Here is a 27,343-nt window from a genome sequence, read left to right as displayed (position 1 = left end):
CACCAGCAGGTGGCAGCACCTCCCGATGGGCATGTATCTTCAGTATGACGGGAAAATTGAATTGCAGTGCTGATATACTTATAAAGTGCAATTTCCTTAAGGGGGACACAATTCTTTGCGGCCGAAAATCGGTCTAAAAATTTGATTTTTTTATTTCTTCATTTTCGCAGTCCTGAGACGTTTCCGCAACTATCTAAAAATTTTGGTTCAAAAATGCCGCCTATTTCGCACGTTGCAGCGTTCCAAAGTTGCGAATCTGAATGCTTGCCTCTTTAAATTGAGGTCAAAAAGTTTTGATCGGCTGCAGATAAAAAAACACGCTCTCCTTTGGCATCATTTTGGTGTGGTTAGAAATATCGTGATTCAGGCTATTCCCATGTCACGACTGGCGTCCGTGGCGAACACCCAAAGTGGAAAACAAATGGATAAAGTTGCGCGAAACGTGCGCTGCGATTGGGCTCCGAAAGCATGTGACCTAAATGGCCACTTTTAGTTGGCTGTCGGCGACGACTGCTTGCAGCCTGGCACCATTTTGAAAAGGTCGCATAGTTAGCCCTAGCTGGTTTAGAGACGTTCCGGCGCCACGACCATGACGTAAAACGCGGAAAATTAAGGTTCGAGCGTCATAATGGCCCAAAAAGTGAAAGTGAAAAAGTGAAGAAAAGGTGCGCCAGTGACGCGGCAATGCGACATCCTGTTATTTGCAACAGTGACGAAACACTGACGCTCCGCGATGGGCCAATAAGGGCATAACGGGTGGTGCTCGGCACAACAGACAGGAGAGCGATTTCTTCGAGGTGATTCCTGCCGCGTTTGAGCATCGTGATTATGACGATACAGATGCGAAAGTGATACCTGAGCGGTGTTCATGGCCGCGGCAGATCGAGCACTCGAAAAAGTAGTGGCGCGGCAACTGCGGCAATCGCGAAACGGCTTCACGCGCGGCATGCGGTATGGCAAACTTTGTCGAAATAAATTTTCTTCCGAGTTGCAAGGGCAATTATCTCGATGGGAAATGGTGCATTCACACCAAAAGCCAGTCATAACTCATTTTATCGAGTTTCTGTTAGCCTTAGTAATTCAAAAATATGCCAAAAACATTTTTCGCCTGTTCTCAAGATTGAATTTTGGACACAGTCACCATTTTGGAGGAGCAATATCTCGGCTTCTATAGCAGCTATCGCTATATTTCTTTTTTTACAGGAAAGGTAAAATAATAAGTCCTGCAGCAACACTGCTTTTTAACCATTGTTTGTTTGCCAAAATTATCAAAATAAATAATTTGTCCCAGTCACCAAAATGAGCTTTTTTTGGGGCAAGTTTGATAAGCCACAACTTTCTTCCATATCACCTTAGAATGCTCATTTATGCCTTACTGCAGTCCTTCGTGATTCTAGTATATTTGAGGATCAAAATCTTCTCCTCAAGATCTGATGTTTACTAACCATGCTTCCTCCAGACAAAAGATCAATTTTCCCTAATATATTTAAATATACCTGTGTTAGGTAAAAACAGTTTGCAGTTTTGGAATGGAGCACGATAAAATACACAAGTGGTGCAGATATGGCGGAAATCCGGCCATAAATAAAAAAATGGTTCAAAGTGAGGTGTCCTCCCTTCAGAACATGATAATTCGAATTTTTGGATAATTCAAACTGCACTACTTGGTATACACCCAAGCCTCATAGTAATCTATGTATAAAAGAGCCCATTAAAGGGGTCATGCAATGCCTAAAACGGGGTAAAGCAAATCGGTCGAGAGATAGGTACTCCCTCACAGGTCAATTCACCGCAAGAATTTTTTAGCTAGCTTCATTAACACCAGAGATATCGGCGATTAAAAATGGCGCTCCTCCTCGCTCCCCTCAACTCAACACTCCGAGACACCAGAAAAAAAAACGAAGAAAACAGCTCGGGAACTCCGCCCCGCTAGCCCTGCCCACGAAGCTTCATCGGGTGACGCTCGGTTCTCAGACTTCCGGTCGTCGCGCCTGTTTTCCCAAGAGCGTCGCCCATGCATTCACGGTCTCTGCTTTTCCCGTCCCGTCTGCGTTTGCATAGCTTTCAACCTTGTCTGCTGTCTTCCTCGGCCGCCGGTGTCTTCAGTTTCTTGACCTCTCGGAATTGTGTGCGACAGCAGCCCCAACGACTCGGGTCGTTCGTGAGCGCATACCTGCAGGTGGGAGTCCACACATACCGGCGGCCGCCACGGAGGGAGCACTTTCCTTCATATCCCTGTCCCATTCAGCGCAAATTAGCGTGCACTCCTGCCGAGCACGGCTTTCTACAAGACCGCTTTCTTCTCTCGCGCTGCCTGGGTCAGTCTCTTTGGTACCGTCTTCTGCGGTTTGACCAACAGCGGCCGGTGACCCCTCGCGGAGTTCGCGATAGCATCGACTCTGCATGGATGCTGGCAGACGATCGAGCGTGCGAGTTGCCCGCGTGCAAACATATGTCGTAGTCACGTTTAGTCCGGAGCTGCTTTCATTATGGTCGGCGAGAGGCATCTCTTGTGCATAACGAATGGAATGTATACGCGTGCGTATCACTGACGAGAGCACGGACTGATGATCGCTACAGAGTTGATATCGGATGACAGGTGAGCACGAATTATTCGTCCGCGAATCTTAAAATTGAGGTTAACAAAAAGGATAGTGTAGTGTTTTTTTTTTTGTTTTTTTTTGACGTCCTTAGTGCCTTAGGAAGTGCCAATGCGCAGCGTGCACGCATGTTTATCTCATGTGTACGCATCGTCCGAGCCAGAATCGACGGCGCAAAACATCAGCAAAGCAGCTCGGCACATTCAGTTCGGCAGCACAGGTTGTCACTGATTTTCGCACCGACACGCAAGAATCGCGCACATGAGCATGCGAGCGGCTACGCTAGAGACGCAGCGAAGCGGGTGATTCCAAAACGCCATCCGCCGTGGCTTCGACGCAAATAAGGCCTAGCGACGACCAGGAAGCAGCGCACGATCGGAGTGCCGTCGGTCGCAGCGCCCGCGGACGGCATCTCTGCGGTAACCTGGCGACATCCAGTGCTGCACATAAGCGGTGCGAATTTGTGTACTTTCGCGATGAAGCTGAGGACACCTTTTTTGACGCACGTTTCATTTACACGAAGGTTGTTGCTGCCTTTTTAATCGGTACGGTGTTGAATCGGACCTGCGTGCTCTTTTCGCAGTGCTGCACCGACGCGCACTTTCAGTCGGACGCACATAGTTTAGGAAGTGCCAGTGCGTAGCGTGCACGCGTGTTTTATCTCATGTGTACGCATCGGCCGATCCAGAAAGAACGGCGCAAAACATGAGCAAAGCAGCTCGCCACATGCAGTTCGGTAGCGCAGGTTGTCACTGTTTTCCGAAGCTACACGCAAGAATCGTTCACAGGAGCACGCGAGCGACTACACTAGAGACGCAGTGAAGCGGACGATTCTAAAATGCCGTCCGCCGTGGCTGCGATGCAAAAGAAACAAGGCCTATCGACGAGCAGGGAGCAGCGCACGACCGGAGTGCCGTCGGCCGCAGCGCCCGCGCCTGGCGGCATCGGGTGCTGCACTTAAGCGGTGCGAATTTGTGTACTTTCGCGACGAAGCTGAGGGTACACCTTTTTTTGACGCACGTTCCATTTAATTATTAACACGCCGCACAAATGGTCGATGCGGCAAAGACGAGACGGGAGGGACTACAGTACGTTGCTGCGCCGTTGGTCGGTACATAAAGGTTGATGCTGCCTATTTAATCGCTACGGTGTTAAATCGGACCAGCTAGTGCTCTTTTCGCACTCCTGCACCGACTCGCACTTTCAGTCGGATGCCACCACCTTTTCGGTTAACAACGCGAACCGAAGCGCCAAGCTCGGGTTCACGCATGCATTGCAGCACTCGAGCAGACGACTTTCGCAGCTACCGGAAGTGTGTCAGTGACTTAGTGGGCGTCGCGGCTGCAGCCAGTGGCAGCCTGTCGTGGCCTGTCACTCTGGGACTGGTGACGTAGGAAATCACGGCAGAATAGTCCCAAATTTCGCCGCCACGCGGAAATGGCGCAGCCCGCGAATTTCAAAAAACGCTGTTTTTAAAAATTAATAACAAATCGCTGGATTTTTTCCGATGAGTTTTACTTTGAACGAATGCTCGGAAGCATTTGTTCTACGCATTGAAAACGTTTGTCAGTGACCTTTCTAGCCGTTTCATGCCCCCTTTAAGGGTGGACGCAGGCTTTGAGAGTCTAAAAATCGTGAAAAAGTCGGCTTTTCAAGAAGTGCATATCTCGGTTGTATATGTTATAAACTACCTTTTCTATAATTATAAATGCCTAATTCATCGTGGAACTGCTTTAAATTAAATATACAACTGGGTGCGGCAGCGCCAGAGAGAGTCTCGAGCGAACGGCAGAAGTACCCAAACATCGCGCGCGCGCCATTTTTCTGCGGCTGAACTGAACGCCGCCATCTTGGTCTTGTTTTGTTTGTGAATGCTTGCCCTTTTTTATGTTGCCTTCGCCGGCGGCGTCCATGCCGTAACAGAAGCATGGCTTGCTTGTGATTGGGGACCTCACAATGATTGCTGAGCTTCCTGCGTCTCGAATTCGGGCTGTAATTGGACAAAGCGCGCACTCCGTGAGAACGCGGGGCATCGCGCGACTCCTATTGTCTGCTGCGCACGCTGACGCGGTGGCCCCTCCCCGGCGCGTCGTCTGCTCCGGCTTCCTACTGAGCTGGCGTTCTTTGTGCGCTCGCTGAATCGCTTCACGTTTCACCATTTTTGAGATCGCCGTGATCATCGCTCGTTACGGATTCTGATGGCGTGTTTTGAACAGTTTTGTGCACCTTGTGGATTGTCGCACGGTCGGCCACGATGCGTGCTAAGAAGTTCAAAACACTGCATACGTTGTCGTTCAGTGAATGCCGTCCGAATCGCGAAGTTAGTGAAGCGCCTTGCCAACGATCGCGTCTATTAGTGCTGCCTCTGCTACACCACTATGAGACCGACTGCGCTGCCACTTCCAACTGCGTATCTTTCGCGTCAACGTAAGGAGCTGGCATTTGAAGCGTGCCTGCTGTACCGACCATATCAACCTCTGCGATCTTGGCCTCCCGTATCGCGTCTGTCATCGCAAGCGATAACGCGTCAGCAGCGTTATCCACTGTTCGCATGAAAATGCACTTCCCGAGGGAATCGATGAGGTGGAGGCACAACGTGCTGCAGTGAAAAACGAACTTTAGACTTGAAAATGCTGTTTTATACTTCAAGGGTCATTTTCTCAGAAAGAATTTTTTTCAAGGTATGGTTTCTTGTTCCCGCGGTATCTCTGGAACCGCTAATCGGATTTCCACCTGGTTTTTCTTAATGTGTGCCTGAATAAATTTCCGAGGGCAAGGCAAGCTCATTTTTTCAAAATATTGAGTCTGCAATTTATAATAAACAATCAAAATTAGGCTAATGCAAGTCCAATTAGTGGCACTAACCTCAATGCACTGCTAAAATTTTTCAGCAGGGAAATTAAAAAAAAAAGGGGCTCTGTCTTGCCCTGTGGTACCTATTCAGGAACCCTAATAATGAATTTCGTAGTGCCAACATATTTTGCAAGTTCACCAGGCATGGTACAAGGAACCCATGTGAACCATTCTGATATACTTCTGTAACTTGAGTACCAATGTGTGCAGCTCCATGAAACTTTGCAGTTATTCAAATGGCTGTGCCACCAGTCTACCCTGAAAATTTCATTCAATTATCTCAAGAAACAAATAAGTTGGTATTCAAAGGTAGCCTCCCCCCTTAAGGGGTCTTAAATTAATTTTCTTTATCATTGGTCCAATTTAAATGAAACATTTCAGTATTGATCAGTCTTTCATGCTGATTTCAAATCTGTACTTGGATTTTTGATAGCTACATTGGTTCAGGGACTGCTGTAGATATAAAAAATAATCAAAGGGTACTTCCTACGGGGCTTTTTGGAAATTTCCCCTTACCAAACACAAAAAATAAGTGCATAGACTCAATGTCAAAAACGTGTTTTAGGGGGTAGTACTATATTTTTATTTGTTTGAAAGCAACTTATAGGCAAGGAAACGGACAAACTCTTACTACGTACACTTTTCTTTACTTATCTCTCATTCAATTTTCAATTAGCACAATTGCACCAGTGCAATATGAATAGCCTCATTCCCTAAATCTTTTTAGTACGATTACAATGATACCTAATTTGTCAATGTCACTTAAAGACAACATAAAAAAAAAAAGCGCTGAAAGTCTGAGTGCAGTGTCCAAAAACACTAGGTACATACTACCCTATAATCAGTGTGAGAAACTATATTTATCCCTTCACATGCCTTTTCTAGTGCCCTACATTGTAAAGAAAATTCTGCAGTTACATGGTATCCCCATATTAATAAACTTTCACGAGGTTTAGGTACAAAACACAGTGGCATATGTTTCTCAAATTGTCCTAATAAAGTGGTCACTGCCCCATATGAAAGCTTGCTGTGCAGCAGACGCAGCGAAGCATGCAGAAGCCTTTGCTGGAGCAAAAGCTCCTATTCACACTTCATTGTGTACTGCGGCGTGAAATATTTGTTCGCCGCAATTATCATGCCCACTGCAAAAAAAAAAAAAAAAAAAATAATAAAATGAGATCGCGCACATGAGTCTCGGCTCAGGAACACCGGCGCACTGTCAGGATCACTCGTCAGAAGTGATGTGATGAAAAAGCTGCGAATGGCAGTGTCGATTGAGTTGATCAGTGTCAACTGAACAGTACAACATATTCGTGCCATCTTGAATGTGTCTGGAAGTGCTCGGTGACGATTCTATGCTGCTGGACACGCCGCATCGGGCGCAATAGGCAGTGCGCCGTCGTCCTCTTCCTTCAGCGGTACGCTCCCCGAACGTTCTTTTCTTTTTTTTTTTTATGCGCTTTTGACTTGCGTACGTCCAAATGGTCAGTGCCAATTGTGAGAGCGATTAATAGGATTGCAAGAGCAGGAAAGAAACATGCACAGCAGCCGCCGCGCTGGCAAACTAACCAAAAACGAAAATGATGCCAGTCATGGCGACCAGTGGGAAGCGCGAGATGTCAGGCTTGCCTCGCGAGCATGTGCCCCAGCCAATCAGCGACTGAGAAAGGCTTTGCGAAAACCTGCGATGGCAGTCATTCTGCTTGAGTGACTGCATTGTGATATGCCGCAAAAATGCGCTTAGAGAAACAAGCTTCAAAGCATGCCCGAGATGGCGGTGATCAGCTGGCTGCTTCGCCAGCATCGTGCGCTGGAGTTTTGAACAGATTTTGCTTGTTTCTTACGGCTTCCAAAGGCTCGTTGCGTGCACGGTTACCATCTACTGTTTTCCGGCATCTCGATCGCAAGGGGGGGAAAAAAAAATGATCGGTACAAAACGGTGCGTTGAGAAATGCGAGCGCAAACGCAGACGCACGCGAAGAGGCAGCCGAGCAACTGCGGCGAACGCAAAACAGAAAGAAAAAAAAAAATTACGCACTGGTCACGCCAGCCAATAGGAGACTTGGAACGGCGCGCACAGTCAACCAGAGACCATAAACGCCCTTCGGAAAACCGGCGCTTGCAGCCATACCGCTTGAGTGACGCCATTTTGAGATAGCTCAAATTGCGCACAAAGAAAACAGCTTCAAACCAAGCCCAGGATGACGGCAATCGACCGGCTGGTACGCCCGCGGCGCACGTGCGAATTTCGAACAAATTTTTTCTTCTCGAGGGGCATTTCGCGGCTGCCGTGATGTTTTGAAAACCAATTTTATCGCATTTCCTGACCGACTTCAACAATAATAATTTGAGTGCAGGTGCTCGAAAGGTTAAACCTTCAGAAAATGGCTGTTTCTCAAAATCGATTTTTTGACCATTTTCGCGGCTTCCCTTGATTCGAATGAAAGTCGGTTCTGCCATGGATAATTCGAATTAGGCGTCGCCGCGTCTGGGCAACCTAGTGCCCGCAACATGACCATAGAAATGCCTTCGCAGTAGGGTAGCATAGCTATAAGGTTCCTAAACCGCGGGAGAAGATGAAACCATGTGGAACCACAAAACAATGGATAAAACGAAAACGGCACAGTTGAGGTGGAGCCTTAAAGGGACACTAAAGAGAAAACTGAAGTGGGCTTGCATCGATAGAATGCCAATTCCTGATTACAAAAAATCTACTTACTGAAAACATAGTTGTCATAAGGTAGTAAAGAGGAAGAACAGAAACAAACCTCGTTATAACGAAGTCTCATTTTGCGCGGAAATTCGTTCGTTATATCCGATATTCGTTGTAAAAGTACACACAAATTCCTACAAAAAAAAAAATTCTGTTCATAAACCCAAGTAAAAGCTACCCTAAAATGGAAAGCACAGAGCTGAAAAAAAAAAGCATTTTTTTTTTCTTTAAAGCGTGGTATAAGCACGCGAAACCTTACCTTTCATTTTGCACTGCCAAGCAAAAATGAGCACACAAATCGGGATTTAGGCCATGCAGAACTGACTTATTTAAAATACAACGTAATCTTTATTTGGCAGCACTTCACATTATTCGATAGAATAAATTTCTCAACGAAATCGACACTGTGCAGCGCTTTCCCAATGTCAGCTGATTTGGCCATAGGTAGGTTCTCAAGGTACCTTCTCAATTTCCTCGCCATATCGGCGGCCTCGGTGCTGCTGAGAGCTCGCTCTTCTCCTTCTTCTTCACTCTCATCGCTGCTCGTAGCATCATCTGTAGGAAGCAGCTGATCGACAATTTCTTGGTCGGTCAATTCGGGCGCCACAGCCAAGTTGTCATCGGCAGCAATAAAGTCCTCGAACGTAACATTCGGAACCGCCAGTTCACGCCATGTCGTCTCGTCAAAATTGTCCGCTTCACCTTCATAATCGTGGGCGTCGTTGGGCTCAGTCTCGCTGGTGGATGGGGCTAGGCCAGCATCAACAAAGCAATTTCTTATTGTCGACTGTGCCACTTTGTTCCATGCACCGTACAGCATCTCCAGCGTAGTTTTGAGGTTTATGGGTGTTGATATGCCCCTGTCTATGTCAAATACGAGCTGCGTAACCAATCGCTTTCGGTAGCAGCATTTTAGTGAGCGAATGATGCCCCTGTCTAAAGGCTGCAGCACTGAGGTCGAGTTTGGCGGCAAAAACACTAGGCGGACCGCTTCAAGTGGTACAGACACCTTATGGGCAGAGCAGTTGTCCAATATAAGGAGCACTTTCCTGCACTGCTCTGCCATGTCTTTGTCGAAAGCCTTCAGCCATGCTTCAAAGAGTGACGACGTCATCCACGCCTTTTTGTTCGAGCGATAGTCCGCTTGGACATTCCGGGCATTGCGCAGGCACCTGGGGCGAGCAGATTTACCAATAACAGTTAGCCGCCTTTTATCTGACCCATCCATGTTGACACGAACAGCAACGGTGACGCGGTCTTTGCTTTTCTTGCCTCCTCGGCACAGTTCGTTCTTCGCAACGAGTGACCTTTCCGGGAGCAGCTTAAAAAAAAGCGCAGTCTCGTCCACGTTGTAGACATCGCGCATCTCGTAGCCATCCAGTTACATGCGGAAGCTTTCTGCCCACTTCTCGCAGTTCTCTACATCGACGGCTGCTTCTTCGCCCGACAAGGTGTGGCAAACAATCTGGTGGCGGTCTTTAAATTGCTGCAGCCAGCCAATGCTTGCATAGAAGTCATCGTGGCCTAAGACGCAAGCGAGACTTCTTGCCTTCATTTGAAGCACGGCACCAGACACAGGCAGGTTGCGCGCTCTAACGTCCTTGAACCATGCGAACAAGGCACTCTTCAACATCCTGGTGGTGACAATACCTGACGCGCTTCCTGTCGTTCTTCACGGCGCCTGCAGAGTGCACGTTTTCTATCTTCTGCCCTGTGTTCAGTATGGTTGACAGAGTGCTAGGCGCAACGCCGAAGTCTGCGGCAATCTCTTTCTTCTTGCGCCCGCTGTCGACCGCCCTGAATATTTTTATCTTTGTTTCAAGAGAAACTGCTTTACGTTTCAGCGCCGCCATGCTGTAAGACGACGGCACGACCTCGAGGAAAGTGAGCACACGCGCGGGTCAGCAAAAAGTAGGGGCAGGGGCACGTGGGCGGTGGTTCGATCACGTGCAGGTCACATGCCAGGCAGCCGTTGATGCTAGCTTCACTCGTGGTCCCTAGATGGCGTGGCGTGCGAAAGCGCGGGTGATTCAAACATATTTTAGGTGGAGGCGACGCGGGCGGTGGTTCGATCACGTGCCGGTCACATGCCAGGCAACCGTTGATGCTAGATTCATTCGCGGTCCCTAGATGGCGTGGCGGGCGAAAGCGCAGGCGATTGATAAAACCGAAATTTAGCATTTTGAAAAATTCTTTTTTTGCTTCTTTGCGGACTTTGAGTAGTGTGAATACGAAATATGCTTCGTTATAACCGATTTAGTGTCCAATTTTCAGTTTTTCATTTCGTTATACAGATAGAACTCCCATAGAAATAAAGCACAGCCAACCAAACTTTGCTTTTACTTCGTTATATCCGATAATTCGCTGTATCCGTGTTCGTTATAACGAGGTTCGACTGTACAGGTATCGCCGCCACAGCCGAAACTCGCAACTACAAATCACGTGACGCGCTAGGGATCCCGGAGGCTGACAAATGCGAATTATGTTGCCCGTTTGAATGCGGTTGTAGGTTTTTTCTCGAGTATAATAACATGCTTTTATCATACGTAAACGACGGCGAAAAGACAACATAAACATTGCAAGGCAAATACAAAAATATACTTGGAGCCACTTCAGTTTTGGTTATGTTTCGGCTTGGGCTTTCATGCGCACTCGGATAGTTTCAAGTTTGGACCTGCAGCGCCTGAATTACGAGCTTGGAGCAGCAGATGTGCCTGGCTCGTTCACATTTGAGCATTCGGAGGCGCGAGCGAGCGAAATTCGTTGGCGCCGACACGCTCCTTCGTTCACACTTCTGCGGCAACATATCGCCACCGTCGCCGCTCCGACTGCGAGCTCCCCTTAACCTTGACCTGACCGCTCGACTGCAGCTACGTACACCACGAAAAGCATACATATGCTAAGTACTGAAGGAAAAACGCATTATCATTCAATTGTTCACTAAATCATGGCACACCTGACCAACATACTGTGGCAACAAGACCTTCAACATGCTGTTTGCAGGCATCGTACACAAAAGGGGCGTACTTGCCGCTTATACCAAGGAGAGCGTCGATATATTGCGCTGGTCGCCCGGCGAGAAAAAGGGCCTCGGCTAAAAAATAAACACTAAAAATAACGAAGCACCACAAATACATTACAAAAGGTAAAAAAAAATTGATGTGTAGAAAAAAACAAACGCCACTAGCAGTTGGATTCGAACTCGCCACTGCTTGCTTTGTAACGTTCGGCGCTAACCGCTTGGCTACGCCGCACCACAGGAACCCCGGAAATATTTCTGCACTTGATGTCATGGCTGCATTTACAGTAGAATGTGTTTCTGCTGCGGGCCTAAAAATTACAACGTCTTGACCATCGGAGCATGCTGCCAGCTCTCACGACTTGCAGCAAATGTTCTGGATGCCTGTGTGCACTATGTTGTGCACTGGAACCATCTTAACATGTGGAATTTCACAGCGCTGGCAAATTTAGTGTCGTCGGCTCTTCGGTCATGCTCTGCTACTGTGGACGTAATTTTCGTTGAACACGGAGCTGTAGCACAAACCTTCAAGGAAAAAAGTTCGACGAAGCTTCAAAACTGGCAAGCGCAGCAGCGAGGACACTATTTTGCTAGTAACTAAATCTTATTTGTATGTAAACATTTCGGGAAGCGTTGCGATGACCGAGGGCTCGGTTTGTTTATATGCAGTGCAAGAAGGAGCGCAAAAGCTTGAGAAACATGTAAAGTATTGTGCATTACAAGTGCTCTATGTTTTTTTTTTCTTCCTTTATGGGCCCATTGCTCTGTAAAATACTGTCTTTATCGTTTGATTTATTTCGGCTATGGCCGTCATTGCGAGTACGCTGTTGCCATGTTGGCCCCTGAAAAATGCTAACCTGTCGTCGCCGCAGGCCGCGCCGGCTTGCTAGCAATCACGGAGTCTCCGCTTACGTCATAGTGTGCGTCACTCTACTCAGACTATGTAGTCGGAGGAAACAGTTCGAATTCGAGCGGCGGGAACAAGAAAAAACCTCAACTTCTTATCGCAGTATCTCAGCAATTATTCGATTTTTTGCTGCCGGATATGCGGCGACAGTGTCAGCAAATGTAGTTTATTAGATTTTCATAGCATCTTTGGGTGTCTTTAGTGTCCCTTTAAGCCGCATTCAGACTACAGTCGCATCAGTCGCAAGTGTCATATTTATCGCAGTGCTCATAGCTACTGGAACTCCTTTTTACGTAGCTTACAGCCGCTTATTTTCACACTGTGCCGTTCGGTAAGATACATTCTTTATGACTGGCCACTCACGGCTTTGGGCCAACTGGGTCTCGCATTCCGATTACCTAGCGGCTGCTAGCGGAGGTCGAGGCTCTTTGAGCTCAACCTATGCAGACGGACGAGTAATAGAAGAATTAGGGTTCGTAAAGTCTTCTTCGATCCATGCCCTCTTTGCATGGTCCGACAGTGGTCTTGCACGCCAACTTCCGTCCTCTCGCTTCCCCAATATTCACTTGGCAAACGTGTGATGTTGCCGCCCCGCAACACTCTGGTCAAAGGAGCAAGGCAACATCTTACTTTTTTTACAATTCCGGCATGCGGTCTGCCTGCATTCCTGCTTGCGATATCCAGTTTACCAGTGCCCCGGAGCGACCTTGGACATGGTTTGGGGCGCTGACTCAAGAGGTCGTACTACTGACATGAAAATGTTCACGGAACGTGTCCCTTAAATTCTTCCCCCTTCAGAAGATGCTGTTTTCTTTTTCTCTTTCATAGTGGGCTTCTTTCAAACATTGGTGGGTTCGCCCAGCTCGTTCCGCGGCATGACCGCAACCTCGCCCCACATCAGTCTTTTGCTGCAGTTCAATTGTTCCCTCACTTGTTATCAACGAAGCCGATGGGCTGCGAGAATGCACTGAGAGGAAGCTTTCATCCGCTGCTGCCATAATCTATCTTTTCTAAATTAGGGGAAGCATTTGCGAGTTCGCACATGAAAAAAAAAAAAAATTGAAAAGCTCTGACTGCTTTGACTCAGCGCACAAGCAATGACAGGCATCGTTTTGCACTTGACTCAGTGTGATTTCAGCCACTGGTCATAAAGAACCGGCCTCTGTCGCCCTTCTTTTATGAGAGGCTGATAATTACACAGCGATGAAGATTCTGCACTTCACATGATCAACCTCTGAGAAGACACCATCACCGACACAACACCAATAACACCGGCGAGCCGAGACACTGTGGCAGTGTAGGAGCATTGGATGATGTCGCCTGCTAGCCAGTTTGTGCGCGAAATTTGGGAGAGCTGGAAGCCCCGTGACCGGAAAAAGAAAACCGAAATGGCCGTGCACATTGGTTGCACAGTAACAGATGTGTCTGTGCTGGTCCTAAAGGTCGTGGGTCCGGCGACATTTACGCGGCGCTGGCTGCAGACGTTGCGCATGTTACACTCACTGCAACAGCAGTCTGAACACATGACGTTTTTGGCACTTCCGCTTATGATCCTTACGAACAATCCGTACGTAGCGCACATAATCTGAACGGGGCTTTACATTTGACGCAGCTTGCTTGTGACAGGGAAGTGCCTCTGCCGCATCGCAGCGTGAAGGATGCCAGGGAAGCCCTCGCCATTTTCACGCGCTCCTAGGCAGCACGTACAAGTGCTGATGTATGATATACAGTCAAACCTTGATATAATTAAGTCCTACTTACTGCTGAAAATTCCATTACATCGAAGATTTCGTTATGTCGAGGTTTCCATGTTTTAGCTCTCCAAATAACGTAACAGGCTTGTGGAACACTGCTAGTAGATGTGAACTTGTACCATATAATCTGTATTATAGGTCCAGTGGGAATATAGGTTGACCCCCTTAACGGGAAGCGGGGGGGGACATTAGAAAAAAGAAGTGGAGAAGAGCATACATTTACGTCAGCTGTGTCCCAGCATCATCAGAGCTACGATCTCACTCCAAAATTTCAGCAACGTCGTCGGCAGACGACTCTGCTGCTCGCCACCTCCCAGAGTGTGTCACCCAGTGTTGCTTACGCAACACACTTAATGTCCCCGTTTCTGGATAGAAGCGTGTTGCTTGGACGTGCACAGCCTCTAATTATGGCTTCCTATCGCAGAGGTGTTTTTTTACTTTTTCTTTTGCCGCGTGATGTGCGCCAAGCCGCCCAAACGCGGTGGCATGCAGTTCGAATTATCCGTAGTGGAACTGACTCACATTCGAATCAACAGGCTTTTTTATGCACAGATCTTTATAGCGCTTGGCCGGACCAAGTAGTGTAGTTCGAATTATCCGAAAATTTGAATTATCGAGGTTTGAATTAGCGAGCTTTCACTGTAATAACTAATGAATGCCACTATTTATCAACAATGCATAATGTTTATATCATAGCGCTGTCCCATGAAATATACGTCAGCATCCCTTAAGTTCTTTGTTGATGGTCGCAGTGACTTCAAATTAACATGGCTGTATGTGTTTTCTTTATATTCACTTCTTATGTGCATCGTTGGTGATTGCCACTTAGGGTTGCCTTTTGAATGATGTTTTTAAGGGGGAAAGCAGGGATAAATTGCGAACATTTCGCGAGAAATCAAATTTTAGAATTTATTATGCCTTTTCAATTACATGGCAAAATAATTTCACCGAAAACACCCTCAATGTGAGCCAAAAATATAGTTTTTTTGAGCGCTGGTAGCAAAAGTTTGGCCAAAATGTCAGCAAAAATGGTCAATTTCCGAGGGAGATAACTCCGCACCCGTGCTGCCGATCGCGAAAAGAGTGGTACCACTGGAAAGCTCATTTCACCGTGGTACTCTTCGCATCGGAACCATGTGTCTGCGATAAAAAATGAAAGGACAAACTTTAGAAATGCGAGGGCCTCTGCAGATCTACTGCTGGGTGCTGATTGGTCGCACCTGTCATGTTGCGCTCAGCGTGCCTTGTGAGTGGCTGCCGGAAAGTGCGCTATTTCTCGCGTCGTCTGCTCCCGCCTTATCCGTACACGCTTTTGTCAGCTGCTTGGTAGTTAGTGGTCTGTGAATCCGCAGCTGCTGTTCTGCACTTTTCGTCAACCTCTTTGTTGCGTGAGGCTTCGTCTGTGTGCCGGTGATGCAGCTGCGCGCAGTGCAGAATTATAAGACAAAGCATGCATGCAGGAAGCACAAACGCAAGCGTTATATCCTGAAACAGCAGCGGTCGACGGCAAATTAATCAGACAAAACGAGTACGGGGTCGGCGTAAACACTTTTCAAAAAGTATCAGCGCACTGCACAGTCAGTCAGAAAAGCAAAGAAATGGAAGCGGCGGAGAAATCTACAAGAATATTGCACTTTGTTCTGACGCACTACAGCTCCAGTGAACGGAAGCCGTCACGCATGCGGACAAGCTGCCGACTGATGCAGTCGCGCAGCCGGATGGATATGCTAGTGCACTCGGTGAACAATGTGGAGATGTGTTGCAGAAGGCCGATCCGCACTTGGAATCAATGTTAGAAAGTGAACCCGAACATCTGGTGCGGTCAAATGACGTCGACGTCGCAGTGCAGTGCTGAAGCGGGGAAAATTTTGTTTTTATGACTGCGGGTGACACTGACGCGATGTGAGCTCTTGAGTACGACGGCAAACACCTGTGTAACTGGAATAGCCCCGTTCTGTGGCACCTGCGCCCGCAATCGATTCCCAGCAGGGAATCTGAGGCCCCGGCCTCTCATCGAATCTGTCACTGCAAAGAGAAAAAAGAAAGTTGTGGTCTGTGCGAAAGATGAGTCTAGTGAATGCAAAGTTGTCTTGAAATATATGCAGTTGGTGGTCAAAGACACGTGAAGCAGTCGAATCATGCAGAGTTGATAGATAGGCCCAAATGCTTTTGCATTATTGTACGTAAGGATGTTGAAGTGCATCCCAGAATTTTTTCCCAGGTAAAAACTGTCAGTACGGATATTTTTATGTTACAGATTTCTGTCCGCAGACCACGTCTGCAAAATCGTGTCAGCAGCAGTTGTGAGTAATTGAGAAGTGGTAGAGGGTAATGAGTGGTGTCAATCGATAATGGGTAACGTAATGTTGTGTTCGAAAAAATAATTAGGCCAATAAGTTAATTAGGCAATTAATTAGAGGCAAAAATATAAAAGTAAAGGCGAATATGGTCTCATTAGCCAATGGCTTGCTGCGATATTTGAACATCAAATCCTAAAATAGTTAATTAAATCAGTCAATTGACGTCAAGGATATGACATCACGCAACCTGAAGTCGAGCTAAAAAAGGGGATAGGAAGGGATTGGCATGTAATTTGAAAGTACCAAAGACTAAAGTAGTTGATTAAGGCAGTCGGTTAGGGCGACATCAAGGATGTGACGCCACGCAACCGCATGTAGAGCCGCAAAAGGGCATAGGAAGGGATTTGCGCGCAGTTTGAAAGTGCCGAAGATTAAAATGGGTAAACAAGAACGGAATTAATGTGACGTAGAGGATGTAACATCACGCAACAACCGGAAGTAGAGCCGAAAAAGGGCTTAGGAAGGGATTGGCGTGCAATTTGAAAATACCAAAGACTAAAATAGTTAAACAAGAAGTAAATTAAACAACTAGAAGCAACCAGAAGCAACCAACAGCAGCATCACTGCTTTTGCATTACTCTAATGCAGATTCTGCAGTGCTCTTCAATTTTTTTTCTATTTCTTGACCACAGTTACCAATTGAGCTCCTAATTCATCTTGTAGCTTCCGTGATTTCCTCATTTCTTAGTGGCAATGCTACTCTTTGATGGCGCTCGCTGTTTGCCACTCCTTAACTGCAGGTGATAGTGAAGAGTGCGCCTGGCTCTGAAAGTGCCAGTGCCCTACTGCGGAACCCTCGGGTGCTGCAGACATTGGGTGACCTAGCCATGAATGCCGCAACGACAGGGGCCAGTGGGGGCACTGTGGCCCTGGCTACCAGCACCACATCTACCAGCCCCGGGCCTGTCGACCAACCACCTGAGGAGCCACCTGAAGACCAGGCTGTGGTGGCTGTGCACAGTGCGACGGCTACTGACGGACGCTACCTCCAGGTGGAGAGAGCACTGAAGCCGCCCTCTCTGCAAGTGAGTGGCTGCCCTCATGTCAGCTGAATGTGGACTGAGTCAGCAGAGCACAGAGTAGACCAGAGGTTTTCTTCACCTTTGTGAAAGTAATAGCTCTCATAAGGCACTGGGGAAACCTATGTACCTCTTCCCTTAGATATGATTAACTGATGAAATTGAGGGGCAACACTGTGTCTTAAAGTCATTTTTTTAATTTTCTGAACTGAATTGATGAAACTTTGGTACATTTATGCAGTTTTTGGTGCAGAGTCTAAAAATCTAATGATATTTTTTTCTATGAGGCAATTAGTTGCTAAAATGATTAAAAACAATGCTTTATTGGATGTCACACCTATAGAAAAAACAACTGCCAAATTAAAGCTTCTTATTAGCACATTGCTCAATACTAGAAGGAATCAGGAACACGATATTGCGAGCAGTTCTTTGATTGAATGATTATTTCTCATTTTATTGCATATTGAAGTTCAGTAGTCATAACATGGAACACAGCGCTCATGAAAAGTGCAATCTTGGAAAATTTCAAAGCAATAAGTGAGAAATCTGCATACAACATTGTATGCTCAACATACTTGACCTCATTCTAAAAAAAATATTATTGCTCTATCTGCAATAGCTTTTGAGACATTGCATTTGCATTCACAACCTTGACAGGAGCCCAAAATTCACATATAGAGAAAATGGCAGAAGTAGAAAAACAAAAGCCCTTTTTTATCAAGAAAAGTGAGAAATATGTATATGTCCACACCCAAAAATTGTTACCACCTCCCAGGGGCATAGCCACTTTGATCACTACCACTTTTTTGGCGCTTTTCACTGAACGTTACATATTTTGTGCAAATGCACGCTTACTTTCTCGCTCATTTCCTCAGCTGCGCGAAGCATGGTAGGCATCAGATTTTTTTCTTTTTTTACATATTCTTTCTCGTTTTCGCGTGCAATCTACAATGTGAAATATTAATTCGATGTCAGATCAGTTCAGTTCAGTCGTTCAGTCGTGTCCGGCTCTTCGTGACCCTATGGACCATATCGCGGCACGCTTTCCGGTCTCTATCTTCTTAACATCACATAACTTCATCAGCAGCGCCTCGAGGATGCCATATAACCATCGCGTTCGCTGCCAGCCCCTTCTCCGGTGACCCTCAACCTTTCCCAACATCAAATCTTTCTTCAGCGACTCCTCTCTTCTCATCAGATGACCAAAGTAGCTGAGCTTTAACTTTAGAATTTGGCCCTCGAATGAGCAGTTAGGGTTTATGGTCGACAATATTGACTGATTTGATCTGGCCGTCCAAGGAACTCTCAAGATTCTCCGCCAGCACCACAATTCAAACGCGGCAATTCTTCGGCGGTCAGCCTTCTTCACAGTCCAACTCTCGCATCCATACATCACAACTGGAAAGACCATAGCACAAGTTATACGGATCTTGGTTGGCAGACTAATGTCTCTGCTCTTCACTAGGCGGTCAAGGCTAGCCATGGCTCTCTTTCCCAGAAGTAGGCGTCTCCTAATTTCATGGCTGCAGTCTCCTTCCGGGGTTATCTTGGAGCCCAAGAAGAGAAAATCTGTCACAGCTTCCATTTCTTGCCCTTGATGCTCCAGGACTTAATGGGGCAAGACGCCATGATCTTTGTCTTTTTAATGTTCAGTTTAAGCCCAAACTTCTCACTCTCTTCTTGTACGCGCATCAGAAGTCTCTTGAGTTCCACTTCACTTTCTGCCATTAAAGTGGTATCATCCGCATATCTAAGGTTGTTGATACGTTTCCCAGCAATCTTCACTCCAGCTGTCAGATAGTCAGGAGATATAGAATGCAGTTTGCCAGCACTTTCAGTCGTGTGCACATTCAGAATATTCATAGGAAAAGGACTTAGTTTGTTATCCTTCAACACGTGAGCTCCACTCCTATGTCTTATCATTGCTAATATGCCGAGGCCGTATGACCGCCTCGACTGATTTTTACTCAGCCGTCGCCCTTCTTGCACTTGGCAACATCGAGAAGGCTGTTGAGCGACTCGACGCAAATCACAGTGAAGCTCGCTTGATCAAGCGGGCCAACTGCAGTTTCGCTAGCAGTTATGTCAGTCTTGGGTTTCGTTGTTGCCGTTGAATCCCACTCCAGCTGTTTTGGCGTCTGCTGTTCTTTTATCATTCTTCACATTGCAAGGAAGCAGCAGCTTTGTATTGTGATGAACATGGTCTATGTCCGGAATGTTTCCAATCGGTGCTTCCATGTCACTTGACAGGCACGCTAGGCCCAGCCGATTCACTGACGCAGTTCTCCGACACTGGAATCCTCACTTTCGGTGTCTCACAAAACCAAGGAACCTACCTTGATATTGCAGACCAGTGACTTTTGTTTTCCTTTTTCCCCCCCCCTGAACTGTTTTATAGCAGCAGCAAGTGTAGGGCAAGCTTGTTTAACTGAATTACTTTCTCTGGTTCTTGCAGCCTTCTGAGGTGGACCGCTTCTTTGGAAGACGCAAGGACAGTTCTTGCCAGACTGATGACCTTCCCCCGCCACCACCACCACCTCCACCTGTTCGGCACGAGCTTCCTGCTGGCACCATTGCTCCTCCAGCCATTTTGAAAAGGACCCGGCTGTTATCGCCTGCAGTCACAAAAGGACCCGGGAAGCCACTGGCTGTCAGCATTGTTTGTTCAAGCCGCGCCTCGTCGTCTGATGAAGAGGACGATAATTCCTCACAGTCAGTGCCCCAGCAGACAGACGCAAGCAAAGGAGTGCCAGCTGTGAAGCAGGTGACACCTCAGCCAGCAGTGCCACAGCAGCCTTTGTCTGCACAGCCGGTGCCTCAGGACCCAATGGCACAGCAACCAGCATTGCCACAGCAGCAGATGACACCACATAAAATGGTGACGCCAGACACTCAACAAAGATTGCCTTCTGAAGCTGAGCATCCGGGCACAGTGCAAAGTGCAGCATCGGAGTCTGTGGTACAGCAGCAGACACCAGTAACTCAGCAGCCAGTCACACAACTTCCACCTGAAGTTCAGCAGTCAGCGGCTGTGGCTACAACTACAGTACCCATGCCTGACCAGCAGGCAGCTGCCGTCGTGTCGTCCACTCAGGAGTCCTGTCCAGTGCAGCAGGTGATGATGACCACAATTTCCACACCTGAAGGGCCACAACCAGCAGTTGCGGTGCCCCTTCAGCGGCTGCTCGAGCTTGGGCTACAACCTGGGCAACAGTTCGTACTGCAGCAGCTCCCAATGCAGCTGGCACAGCAGCCTGGCATGGCTCAACAGCTGGTGGTGCCCATCTCGCAGACAATGCTGCTGCCCACATCCATGATGCAGCAAGCAATGGGGCAGTCTGGAGCCCTACAGCAGCAAGCAGCCCAACTGCTAACCATCCAGAATTCAGCACCGCCCACATGCCAACAGCAGCAATCCAGTGGCATTTCTGTGCCTGCAGCCATCCAGATGTCAGCAGAACAAGTCTTAGCAGCATCGGTCTTAACGAGTGGACAGGCTTCAACCCAGGCAATTCATAATGCTGCGCTTCAGCAGCCCATGATGGTGCAGTCTGTGCATCCGCAACAGGGCATTGCTGAACAGATGCCGGTGCCTCTTCATGGGGCAGAGGGTCAGCCACTGCCAGTACAGCAGCCACTTCCTGGCCAATTCCTTTTGCAAGAACTACCTAGTCAGGCTCAAAAGCCTCTGGACGAGCAAAAAATACAGGCCTCACAGCCTCTATTCAATCAGTCTGAATCTCAACCTCTCCCGCCCGTGGCCCAGCAGCCTGTGGTCCAGCAGCCCGTGGCCCAGCAGCCCGTGGTCCAGCAGCCCGTGGTCCAGCAGCCCGTGGTCCAGCAGCCCGTGGCCCAGCAGCCCGCGGCCCAGCAGCCCGTGGCCCAGCAGCCCGCGGCCCGGCAGCCCGCGGCCCGGCAGCCCGCGGCCCAGCAGCCCGCGGCCCAGCAGCCCGCTACCCAGCAGCCCTCTACCCAGCAGCCCGCGACCCAGCAGCCCGCGGCCGTGGCCCAGCAGCCTGTGGTCCAGCAGCCTGTGGTCCAGCAGCCCGTGGTCCAGCAGCCCGTGGTCCAGCAATCCCTGGTTCAGCAGTCCGTGGCCCAGCAGCCCGTGGCCCAGCAGCCCGTGGTCCAGCAGCCCGTAGTCCAGCAGCCCGTGGTCCAGCAGCCCGTGGTTCAGCAGCCCGTGGTTCAGCAGCCCGTGGTCCGGCAACCTGTGGTCCAGCAACCCATGGTCCAGCAATCCCTTATTCAGCAACCCCTGGTCCAGCAGTCCGTGGCCCAGCAACCCCTGGTACAGCAGCCTGTGGCAGCTCAGACAATGGGGCAAAAGTCTTCAGACCAAGCAGACCAAGCATTGCAGGACATGCAATCAGCTGTTCAGCCTCAGCCTTTACAGCAGCTGTCTCCACAATGCAACATTCAGGTGGTTGGCACTCAGAAGGCAGCTGGCCAGAGCAGTGAAATTGAGCTGCCAGTCCTGTCAGTGGAACAGGGACTCAACATCATCACCAAAGAGCAAGCACAGGGTCAAAGTCTGGAGTTGACAGCACGTCTTGGGGCCCAAGACAACAATGCCTTGGAACCAGCAGCCCATGTGCCTACTCAAGAGAAAATGCCCCCGGAAAGCAACATGCCCCTTGTGGAAGAAGTCTTACTGGAGCAAAATGCAAGAAATCAGCAATTCCAGGTTGAAGAGATAGCGGTTCAAGACACCAGGGTGCAACAAACACTGCCTGAAGAGCCTGCAAACCAGGAGCTGACAAGGTGCAGTGTAGCAGAGGTTATGCAAACTCAGAGCGAAAAGCTGGAGCTAGTGCCAGAGTCAGCTGCACAGGAAACAAACGCATCTGTGGCTGTAGTGCAAGGAACTCTGCCTGAGGAGAGCTTTGTGCAACCTTTAAAGCAGCTGCCAGAGCAGGAGGCTGAATTGTGCCAAGCTGAACAAGAGGCGATGGCTGTTCCTGGGTCTGAAAGGAGCGACTCACCTGCTAAACAACCAGCAGAGGAAGGAAGGGCAGCCTACAGTGCAGAAGCTACATTGTTGCAAAGTCAAGAACAAGACTCCGGGGTGAAATCTCATGTTTTATTGGAAAATGCTAACCCATTAATTGCAGCTTCACTGCCAACTCCAGCACAGGTACCATTGCTTCAAAGTGAACTGCTAACAACACCAAAGAGAACACCCTCAGCATCTTCACCTAGGGGAGGGACAGAACAAGAAACAAGTGAACAAATTGTTCCTTCCATTACAGGTCACACAGAAGACACACTGAAGCCAGCCATTGTGGGTGTTGACAGTGGCACCACAGTGCCAGCTATGCATGGTGAATATGGCGTGCATAAAGCTGTGCCACAGCATTTAACTGAGCCGGAAGCAATGGAACAAAATCGGCCTAGAAGAAGCACTGACCCCCAAGAAAGAGAGCGGCGTGATGTGCAAGGAATCGAACAGCAAGCGACTGGCCAAGAAAACAATGCTGATAACCATGGTGTGCTGCCTGTCCATGCTCCCGGGGAACCCACACTTCCAACTTTAGCTCAGCAAGAAATAAAAGAGCAGGATGTGTCCAGTCAAAACATGAGCCTTGAAGGTGGCAGACAGGAGTGCCTTCAACAGCAGGTTCTTGCTCACGAAGAGGTAAATCATGACGGTTCTGGTCAGGTGGCAGACGTGGACATGCCTCAGGTCGATCTTCCCGAGGTGGCTACATCTGATGTAACAGCTGATCAGCCGGACGAGGTACCAGAGGGCTTCGAGTGCGAAGGAAGTGAGCGGCGTGACCTACAAGAGGTCCAACAAGAGGTGCCAGAACAGGCATTGGGCCAGAGCAGTGGTGTTGAACGAGAGGAGACTACCCAACAAGGGGAAGGCATGGACTTTTGTCATTCTGACAGCCAGAGGGATGATGTGGAATATCAGTCCGTGGCACAGTTTGAAGGCACATGTTCCTCTTACCAGAAACGCCGTAGGGAGGAGGACAACTCAACAGACCAGGTTGTTCCTGAAATGGACATTGCTCAGGACGGTCTCTCTGTTGACACTTCGGAGACAAGGGATTGTGTTATTCATCATGCTACGGAAGATAGGGGCTCTTCAAGTGAGTCCTCTGGTGGCTCCTCTGCATGCACATTGCAGCAAAGTGGGCACTCCAAGGACGTTGAAACAAGGGTGCAGGCTGAGGCAGTGCCATTGTATTGTACACAACAAGAACCGAGTTCTGAAGCAGTTGGTGTGCAGCCTGTTATGCCCGTTCCTGGCAATGGTGACTTGGTGCCTGAAAGGGAATGTCTAACGTCGGAAGTGGAGCAGTTGAAGGTCCAGGAACTCAAGGAAAGTTCAAATGAACCGGATAATGGAGCTGAGCTTGCAACTGTGCAAGGTTACAATGAAGATGTCGTTCAAGAGAAACTCCTTTCGGAGAGGCCTGTGCAGCAGCGAGCTGGAAAATGTGAACTACCACTTGGTGGCCCATTTGTTCAAGATGCTACATTCGAGGGTGAGAGGGAGCTGCTTCTGCCAGCTGTCAGTACAGGGTGCTCTGCAGCTGAAAAGGTTAGAGGTGCATTACCTTGCTCTCCCACACCTGCTGGTGCAGGAGTGCCAGTTCAAGAAACTGAGATCCCCAAGTCCTACTGCCAAGAGCAAAGTGGAGAAGCAGCTGAGGCCGAGTCACTCCAGCCCTCCTCTCCGGTTAAGGTGATCACACCTGACTGCAAAGCTTCTAGCCCAATTGTTGGGCTGCCTATATCAGCGGTGGCTGAAAGCTCCTGCCTTTCAGGTATTTCATCTTTGGACAATGGGTCTGGCCCCGCAACTGTGCAAGCATACCCTTGTGGTATTCAAGCTGGGAAAGTCCCGGTAGAGTCTCATATTTTGCCTGGTGGAGCTCAGATCCTGCAGCAGAGTGTTGAGGATGGCAACACCTTCATTGTGTCTAGTCAGCAGCATCCTATGCATGTTCTAGTGCCCTCATTGGATGCTGTGGTTGCACCTTCGGTCCTTGTTGCTGCTCCCGACAATACTGGTGGTGAAGGCCTTTCAGTCCATTCAGCTGAGAAAACTTGTCAACCATTCAAAGTACAAACTAACAATGCCCTTCCTATAGAACTTGGCACACTACACGAACCACCTGCCGCTGAGCTTTCTTCTGCCGAGAATGCAGAAGGAAGGGAAGGCTGTGTTAAGAGGCCCCTCGGGACAACCCCTGGTCTTCTACTCTCAATGCCTGAAGGTGTACCCTGCCATGACAAAGAGAAAGCAGTCAGGCTACCTAGCCTTCTCATGTGCAGCAAAGGAGTGGATGCACACATTCAATCTACCAAGATTGGTCGAGAATCACAGTTCAGTTCTCTATCAGAGGGTTCAGAACATAATGGTAGCTCTGAACAGGCGGGCCCATATATAGCAACCCCTCTGGCTCATGGTGAATGGGAGTCAAGCTCCGAGCAAGTGGAAAGGGGGCCGTCAGTGGCCTCACAACAGGACAGTTTGGAGGTCAAGAAACCACCAGACCGGTGCTTGCAAGCCGCAGCTGCCGATGCGGTGCCTTGCAAGGATGAGCCTTCACTTAGCAGTGGGCTTGTTTCACCACTAACTACCGAAGCTCTGAACTGTGTTGCTCTTGCCAGCAGTCATACTGCGACTCTTGTAGACCGAGAGAACGAACAGGAAGAAGCAATGGACGTGGACGATGCGCCACATGTCGTTTTGAAGCCTGCCGAGGTCCCCTTGGTGGTGTCCCCTCATGTACAGGACGACGGGGACATTTACATGGATGATGCTGACTCTACCTCGAGCTGTGAAGCATTGCACATTGTGGAGTCTGCACCAGAGGAAGATGCCAGAAGCACAGGTGCAGCTTTAGTTGATGAGTCGCAGGAATTGGCAGAATCTGGGGATCGCAATGCAGCCGGTCATTTTTTAGTGGTTAGTGGAGGCCGTCGCGTGGCGGCCTCCACATGCGCCCAGATTCCTGTGCAGTTGGTCGTCTCGGACGGGGCACAGCAGCTGAAAAGCCTGGCTTGCAACGTCACATGCCGCACAATGCGGCAGTCACAGAAAAGCTCAAGTGCACATTCTTGTGACAGACCCACCATCCAGTTTACGGTCGAGCTTAAGCTGGGTTCAAAGTCGCCAGCAGTGCGGCAATTCACAAAGAGGGTTGTTACACGGCCCACAGCACGGCGGCAGCGGCCAAGACGATTTCAACTTCGCTTCAGGCCAAGTTGTTTGCCACAACAGCGCATGTCTCCTGCTGTTGTCGACCCTATTGCATCGCTGCCTGATGCTGGAGGCCAACATCCGCTTGAGCAGATATCTATGTTTGTTCTCAAAAGTGATGGAGACAACAACAAAGAATCTCAGGGGCCAAATGACAACATGGATAAGCCCAAAGACACTACTACCACTACAGGTGGCAGCACTAGTGAACAGCCAGCCGGAACAGACCGACAGAGCTGCATTCCCCAACAAGTGCAGCGACTTGAAGACGTGTCTGCAGATGATCAGGCAACCAGTTCAGGCAATGCGGTGGCAAGTTCATCTGGTTGTGGCAGAGGGGCAGTTTCAGAGAACTCCAGCAGAGACACAGTCAAGAAACCCGAGAAAGAGTTGGGCAGCCACGAAGGAGACAGGGGCCAAGAACAGGACTCAGAACATCAACCGCCGCAGGGTCGTAGAGGTATGCTGAAGGGAAAGCCAACAAAGCGGAGGAGGGAGTCGTCTCCATCTGGGGTTGCCAGTGCAGAACCTGCCAAAGAGCCTGAGTCTTCGAAGCCTTCACCTAAGCGAGGAACTTCCAGGAAGCAACGCTTGTCTGCAAAAGGTGACCAGTGTGACGGGGTCTCTAGGGATACACCCACTCAAGATCCTGTCCAGCAGAAAGAGCAAGCATTACTATGTGATACAGCTTGCAACGAAGACGGCAGCATAGACCATGGACCTGAAGGCACTTCTGGCCAGTCGACATGGAACTCTACTGATACGGTTAGTTGCAATGTCATATGCATCTTTCTCCCTGTTACTCTCCCTTTTTCTGGAAGCCTGCAGTGAAGCAGGCATTGAATTAGCTGTATTTTGTGCCATTACAGAAGACTGGATCTGGGGCCTTTACTGACTTGTTACAAATCTCAGAACACTTCCGCTTCCGCACTTCCATTGGCGTTACGTAACGCCTATGATACCGGTACCTAGCCATCACAGTCGATCTCAGATATTACAAAATCGAAGGGGACTGTGCTGTAGTTTGATATATTGATAACTCAGTGTATAAAACACGGGGATGTATAAGGTTACCTATGACCTAAAAATAAAAGAACGGTGCAGCAAGGCTCGGGGCATGCTTTCTGCAGCGATATGCTGCCCACTGGTGTCCTGGTGAGCAGTGCAGCTTTCGCAGACTATGCTTTTTAACTAGGCACTGCCTAGAATTTCAGAAGCCTAATCTGTTGCTGGTACACTATAAGCACGACAATGCTTCATTAAGACTAAGGCACAGTTGGTTTTTGCATTGCCTTTGGCAACAAGGCGAGCAGTGCAAGCGTGATGAGAGCTGTTGGTAGCCGTTTGGTAAGCTAAGTTAATTTCACTGCATGGCCAACATGCCAGGGTTTGCTGCATGTCGTGACGGCAGGCTCGTGCGGAAAATGATGCCACTAGACCAAAGGCTATTGCCAGTCATGTGCCACATTCGGCACAATGCCTGAACCTGGTTAGCACTGCCAGTAGGTTCCCGAGACCACTCACGACCCTACTTTGCACATGAAAAATGACTGCAAGAGAGGCGTTAAGGGAAGCGCCATTGGCATGGGTGTGGTGCACCTTTTGATATACTGCTTATTTCATTTATGCAGGTTTGATAAGCAAATTCAGTGGTGGTGTGCTTTTGTACTGGGTTTTCAATTTTTTTTTTGTTTTTTTTAATGTTTGATATGGCCAACACAACTGTTCAATTTATTTAGGTTTGATATAGTCCGGGATCTACTGCAGTAAGGCCCTTAGTTTCCCGTGGTTCAGAAAAACAAACAAACAAAAAAAAGAGAAGGATTTAAACATTTCCAGCAAAATTGTGCGTTAGCAACCATATTCTCTTTTTTGGGGGGAGGAACGTAATTCATTA

The 27,343-nt window shown here is 48.6% G+C and overlaps 1 protein-coding gene across 4 annotated transcripts in view; it reads left to right on the top strand.

Moving 5' to 3' along the window:
* Nucleotides 1–27,343, top strand: part of LOC146193178 (uncharacterized) — a 199,060-nt gene that overhangs the window by 48,593 nt on the left and 123,124 nt on the right. For all 4 annotated transcript variants that reach the window (XM_084602596.1, XM_084602594.1, XM_084602595.1 and 1 more), the window contains 2 exons: nucleotides 16,947–17,231; nucleotides 19,681–26,211. In XM_084602596.1, the coding sequence (XP_084458722.1) occupies nucleotides 16,947–17,231; nucleotides 19,681–26,211 (6,816 nt within the window). The remainder of the gene's footprint in view (nucleotides 1–16,946; nucleotides 17,232–19,680; nucleotides 26,212–27,343) is intronic.

The sequence above is a fragment of the Amblyomma maculatum genome, chromosome 4 (genome assembly GCF_055883805.1).
Source record: "Amblyomma maculatum isolate TAMU_Amacu chromosome 4, ASM5588380v1, whole genome shotgun sequence".
In the NCBI taxonomy this organism is placed as follows: domain Eukaryota; kingdom Metazoa; phylum Arthropoda; class Arachnida; order Ixodida; family Ixodidae; genus Amblyomma; species Amblyomma maculatum.
The sequence above is the reverse complement of the archived record's forward strand: the minus strand, read 5'-3'. Positions and strand labels throughout refer to the sequence as shown.